Consider the following 6,590-nt stretch of genomic DNA (forward strand, 5'->3'; position numbering starts at 1 on the left):
ACTGTGAAGAGGGTGAGGCAGGTGAATGGGTAAAATGGAATGAGAAAATAGGACTTCCTTGGTATAGTCTAATTCATAATGTAGCCACTTGCATATGGTACACAATAGAATCCATGATGACTATTTATTTTATTCAATACAAAAATTGCCTTCTAGTCAATACTTCTAAAATGGATTGCTTCCATACCTCTTTTGAGATTTAAATCACCCATATCTACTATGTGCTTTATTTCACTTGGTCATTAAGAATGTTAAATAGATCCTATAACTTTTTTATTCTACAAACATTATATTTATCTTAATGATTAACTCATAAATTTATGAGATTTCATTGATTCTATTCTTTTATATTTATTGCTTTCACCTATTAGATATTTTAGAGATAACTATCTTATCATCAATAATCAACAAAAGATTACATAATAATTATACGTAGAAAATGTAGTTTGATTATCTCCATTCCTATTTTTGAGAAAAGACAAATTAATTTAAAAACGACTGAACACCTCAAGGTTTTGGCATTGTTCCAAAGATATGTCGTTTTACAAAGATCTCCCTTCAATACCAACTCATCACTAAATCTGAACAACGAAATTAAACATCGGTGGTGTTGATGACGTGTCAACCGGCTACTCTCGGGGCAATCCGTTTACATGGTTTGGACTATATTTATCGGGAGGGAGAAGAGTTTTTCATAAGAGTTTGCATTTAAGTCGTTAGAATTTCGAGGTCCTTGAGGATTAGTGAAACTGCGGGAAGTTTTATTGTATGAAGCTTTTGTTGTTCGTGGAAAGATCGTGCCAGAAAGATGCCTGCGGGAGCGTTTGCAGGTCCAGTTGCTCCTGCTGGAGTAGAATTCGAGGCACGGATAACACCGTATGTGATCATAACATGCATTTTGGCAGCAAGCGGAGGCCTCATGTTTGGCTATGATATTGGAATTTCAGGCAAGCTGTAGCATTTTCTGAAAATTTGAAACAGAAATATTTTGCATTTTCTCAGGTTTTGCTTAACATGGAAACAGATCTGTTCATGTTTCGTTGTTTTGACATTGACTGAGATTGAACTTTAATTTCCTCAGATCTGATGGAAGTATTAGCCATGGCTTTGAGTGAGTTGTTTGATTTTTGTTTTTTGATTTGTAGGCGGGGTAACGTCTATGGATGATTTCCTGAAGGAATTCTTCCCCACTGTGTATCACAAGAAGAATGAGATCAAAGATAATGATCCATACTGTAAATATGATAACCAGGGGCTTCAGCTGTTTACTTCCTCGCTGTATTTAGCCGGTCTGATAGCCACATTCTTTGCATCGTATACGACCAGAGTATTTGGCAGGAGGCCAACAATGCTTTTAGCAGGCGTATTTTTCCTGGTTGGAGTAGTTCTGAACACGGCAGCTAAAGATCTGCCAATGCTTATCATTGGTCGAATTCTGCTCGGATGTGGAGTTGGATTTGCTAATCAGGTACGCGCTAATGGAAACATACTTATTTTGCCTTTCAAAGTATCCGTCAATTCTGCAGAAATGGATAGGAATTTCCGTAAATTTGGTATGTTTGCGCTTCCGAATTTCGCCATAAAGATTTGTTTTGCCTGTTTTTCGTGTTCTTCAGATTCCTAATATTGTTGTGTTTGTTTAAACTTCACTACAGATTTCAGTTAGGTCGTTAGAAATCTGACTCATTTTCGATAAAGCTTACAGTTGGATTTACCTTCTATTTTCGAAAATCTTCTAGTTTTACCTCAAGATTCCTTATATATTGTAGATGTTTCTATTTCTATATTTGCAATTACGATAATGTTGCCTGCTAACTGATTTGTCATATTTTTTCCGTTTTATTTGTCACGGATCTTTTCATTTTTCCTTTCCGAACGTTATCTAGTCTTTAACGTTTATCTCTCCAAATATTGCCCTTTTGGAATATTACAGAATCTATTTCAGAACCCCTGCTAATATTGTATCCCTAAAATTATGGAGTCAATTGCAATAAATTGAACTGGTGTTAAATGGCTACCCATTTTAAGTCGTCCATATCTCTGCTGTTAAATTACATACTGAATTGAAATAAATTGACGGATTTTGCAGGCGGTTCCTCTTTTCCTATCAGAAATAGCACCTACCAGAATCAGAGGCGCTCTTAATATTTTATTCCAATTGGATGTCACAATCGGCATTCTTTTTGCTAACCTGGTGAATTACGGAACAGAGAAGCTTAAGCCATGGGGATGGAGGCTTTCACTCGGTCTGGCAGGAATTCCTGCACTTCTCCTTTCAGTAGGCTCCACATTTATAGTAGAAACTCCCAACAGCTTGATTGAAAGAGGATTTCTCGAAGAGGGCAAGGCTGTACTCAGAAAAATTAGAGGAACCGATAATGTAGACCCAGAATTCAACGAACTGGTAGAGGCCAGCAGAATAGCCGCGTCAGTTAAACATCCATTCAGAAATCTTCTCAAAAGGAGAAACAGGCCTCAGCTAATCATAACAATGTGCTTGCAATTCTTTCAACAATTTACGGGTATAAATGCCATTATGTTCTATGCTCCTGTGCTCTTCCAGACTTTGGGATTCAAAAACGACGCCTCACTCTACTCCTCAGTTATTACTGGTGCTGTAAATGTTCTGTCCACCGTAGTTTCAATCTATTCAGTTGATAAAGTTGGGCGAAGAATGCTTCTTCTCGAGGCAGGAGTGCAGATGTTTATTTCACAGGTAAATTTTCTTGAACCATCTGTTTTTTCTTTAATACATAAGGCAAAAATCACAATAATTTTATGTCACAAATTGTGGCGATTTTGTTTTGGAATTGCAGGTTGTCATTGGAATTATGTTGGCAAAAGGGTTGAAACAAGATGAAGAGCTGTCTCGTGGCGTAGCAGCTGTTATAGTGTTAATGGTATGCACATTCGTGTCGGCCTTTGCATGGTCATGGGGGCCTCTTGGATGGCTCATTCCGAGTGAAATATTTCCACTAGAGACCAGATCTGCTGGACAAAGTGTGACCGTGTGCACCAACCTTCTCTTCACATTCGTCATTGCACAGGCATTCCTCTCAATGCTCTGCCATTTCAAATATGGGATTTTCATGTTCTTCGCTGGGTGGGTTTTAATCATGTCCACATTCGTGCTGTTTCTCCTTCCCGAGACAAAGAATGTGCCCATTGAAGAAATGATTGAGAAAGTGTGGAAACAGCACTGGCTGTGGAAGAAATATGTCAGAGACTCTGATCTGATGGATGATGAGGATGGTGATGCCAAAGCCAAAAAAGAAAAAGCTAAAGGGAGGGCCCATCAGAATTCGGAATTATAATTGATTTAGCTGGATAATTAATTTTCCTGGTGTGCCTTTTTGTTATGCTTTCCTAATGTATCAACTTTGGATCTCTGATTTGAATGGCTGTGTTTGCATGTCGGACAAAGTGTAGCGCTTGAAGTAAAGCAAGCTTAAATCAGCTCGTTTCTTGTTTTTCTTGAATGTGTAGTGCCTGCCCCTAGTTCACATTGTGTTATCATTGCTGAACTCTTTTAAGAGCTAGTTTCATGTTGATGGTTAGCAGCATTGTATTGAGATTATCAAATATGGTGCTATAGGTTCAGTTTATTATGTGATGAGATTACTTAGACTCTACATTTCATGTATGTATGATGATTATTTTTAGTGTTCGCAATTATTGATGGCGATTATTACATTGCTTTCAGTTATTAATGATGATTAGTAAGATGATTTACTATCATATGTGTTTTATTATGGATACTTACCCCATACTTGCATGTGTATGGTGTGCGTGTTTGCTTTGCGTGTTTTCTTTTGTATGGCGTGTTTGATGTGGTTAAGGAAGGGAGTCGTAGTCACCTGCTAGTCGGGATTTACACGATGCACCACTTCCTGCCATTGCCTGTTTAACTTAGTATATATTGTGTTTGTACATGCGTGATTTTTATGCAGGTTGCAGGTACCGGGTATCGACTTCTCTGAATTGCCAAGGTGAGCGTACCCTATCATATTATCTCAATGATAAGAGAAGGGAGATAAATTCTCAAGTCCAAATCCCAACCCTTTAAGCCATTTGTTCTAATTAGAAAATTAGGACAAGTATCTGAGTTGAGTACCCTCCGAATACGTTGGATAACGTAATTCGTGATATTAACTTTCAGTTTGATTTTGTATGTATTTTGGCTATGATGGACTTTCATATTTTCACCTTGAGAGTCTTTGATGTATTTTCTATTAATTAAGCCTAATTAAAAGATTTAATTAATGGTTTAATTTAATGGAAAATTAATATGGTATTTTAATATTTATTTTATTTAATTAATTAAAAAATTAATTAAATAAAATAATTAAATTTGAAGATAAAAGTTTAAAGTTTAAATTTGGAATGTGACAATATTTATTTTAATAATAATATATTTGGAGTTCATTTTTAAATAAATGATTAAATAATATTATTATTAAAGCTAATAAATATTTTAGCAATTAAGTTTTGGAAAATGAAATTTAAAAGTGGAAGATATATTTAAATTAATAAAAGATTCTAAATCTCATGTGATTAAAATATAAATATATTAAGATTGAAAAGTGGAATTATAAAGTTAGTGCATGAGATTTAATAAATAAATAAATTAAATTCGAAAGAGTAAATTAAATATTATATTAATTAATGTGTATTATTTTTATATTTGCTCACATAGGAGTTGGCAAATTCTCGGGAGTTGTCATGTAGACAACACTGGAGTTTGCACTCTAAATATGCACAAGTTGTCTACACTTAGAAGTTGGCATTTTTATTTGAGCACATGGTGTCTACAACCTCAAGACTTATCTAGAAGGTTGGAGAAGGCTCATGCTTGGTTGTCATGCTTATCTTCTAGTTGTTTCTAGAGACACTCTAAATGCATCTTAGAGGCCTTTAAATTGAGGCTCTCCTAGTGTGTTTGAACAAGCAAAAAAATGAAAGCTTTATGGAAGCGGAAGTAAAAGCGGAATGGAAGCTACAAGCTTAAATGGAAGCTTCAAAGCTTACATGCATTGGAGAGGATTCATATGCTCGTATATTTTCTATTTGCTTCTATGCTTCTTTTAGCATTTCTAATCACTTGGAGATTCTCGATTGGCTTGGATCTTGGAAGGATTGCGAATGATGGAGAAGGAAATGATTTTCTATGGACTTCTGAAGCATGGTGGATTAGCATCAGTGTCCAGGTGCACTCATGATAATCTCACACTCTATTTGCACTATTTCCCTTCTTGTCTTCATGTCTACTTTATGTGTTTGAATACTCTTGTGTTAGAATCTACAATTAAATTGGAATCTAGATATTTTATTTGGTTAAGAAGAAAACATTAGAAAACCTTAGATCCAAATTAAAAGACATTAGATTTAAGCGGGTTTGGGTTTGAATTAGAATTTAATTGAGAAAGGTGACTTCAAATCTATAGTTAAACTTATTGGATGGATTAATGGATATGTTTAGAAAACAATTATTTAAAAAAGGGAAAATTCTTATGTAGAAAGGCTCTTTAGATCTAAGTATATAATTTCTTTTGTAAATTTGCAAATATATAAATATATACATGTGTATTTTAAATACAGTGATAGTTGATAACAAATTATATATATATATATATATATATATATACACACACACACACACACACACACACATACATACATATATGTATATACATATATATATATACATATATACATATATGTATATATATTTGTGTAAATGAGAAACTTTACTTATTAAATCTGAATTTTTCATATGGTAAAAGTGTTTAAAAATGAAATGGAAATCGTTTATTAAAAATGATATTTTAAAACAAACATATTAAATTGGGAGGGACAAATTTCGTACCCCCCATGGGCCTGTGATTGTAAGTCACAGGTACAGTGTACCACGATCGGCACGGCCCAGCCTTGAAGGCAGCGACAACAGTCACGCGACTTATGAAGGTCACAGGGGTGATCAGTCCCCTGTACCCGTGCCCAACATCATTAGCATGCAACAGGGAAAGCATATGATATATTTGCTTTGTAAATTGATTGTATCAATCGGTTTTTATATATGAACATTATCGCTATTAAATATTGTTAAGTGATATATATATATATATATAGGTTGAAACTTAAATATTCAAAGATTTATGATTAAATAATATATAGTTTTAAATTAATCAAAATTGCTTAATTAGATTTAGTCTAATTAAAACTAATAAGAAGTTTTAAAATGAAATAATGGGGATATTGAATTCATTTGAAGGGATTAGAGAATGGTTGTCTCTCGGTATTTAATGTATATTAAATACTATTTAATATATAAGGGGTGATAATTTATAATATATATTAAATAATTATGAGATGGTAATCTATAAAGATGTTTAATGGTGATTATTATAGTAATGTAAATCAAGAGAGACTTTAAATGATATGGGATTTATTTGACAAAGGTCAAAATCATTGTTATAATATTTAATAACCTAGTCATGATCTAGATTTGTTAATACGTTATGTATTAGTTATTGATATACCTTAAAGGTTAGTCAAATATTAACTAATGAAGTCGTGTAAAGATTCTCTAA

The 6,590-nt window shown here is 33.8% G+C and overlaps 1 protein-coding gene across 1 annotated transcript; it reads left to right on the plus strand.

Annotated features, from left to right (window-relative positions):
* Positions 1 to 694: 694 nt before the first annotated feature.
* LOC149561581 (sugar transport protein MST4-like) lies at positions 695 to 3,669 on the plus strand. The gene is made up of 4 exons (XM_089823810.1): positions 695 to 947; positions 1,146 to 1,468; positions 2,090 to 2,716; positions 2,817 to 3,669. Exons 1-4 carry the CDS (start codon positions 809 to 811, stop codon positions 3,312 to 3,314), a joined length of 1,587 nt encoding a protein of 528 aa, XP_089679936.1. The 5' UTR covers positions 695 to 808; the 3' UTR covers positions 3,315 to 3,669.
* The last annotated feature ends 2,921 nt before the right edge of the window (positions 3,670 to 6,590 follow it).

This window comes from Cupressus sempervirens, chromosome 4, assembly GCF_028749045.1.
Source record: "Cupressus sempervirens isolate cs-2001-9-10 chromosome 4, ASM2874904v1, whole genome shotgun sequence".
NCBI classification, from domain to species: domain Eukaryota; kingdom Viridiplantae; phylum Streptophyta; class Pinopsida; order Cupressales; family Cupressaceae; genus Cupressus; species Cupressus sempervirens.

What these genes read in the sequence shown, in the direction of transcription:
- LOC149561581 (XM_089823810.1), top strand. Translation starts at nt 809, where the DNA reads ATGCCTGCGGGAGCGTTTGCAGGTCCAGTTGCTCCTGCTGGAGTAGAA. An exon ending in CTATGATATTGGAATTTCAG is followed by an intron (nt 948 to 1,145) that starts GCAAGCTGTAGC and finishes TTTGATTTGTAG; the next exon opens with GCGGGGTAACGTCTATGGAT. An exon ending in GAGTTGGATTTGCTAATCAG is followed by an intron (nt 1,469 to 2,089) that starts GTACGCGCTAAT and finishes CGGATTTTGCAG; the next exon opens with GCGGTTCCTCTTTTCCTATC.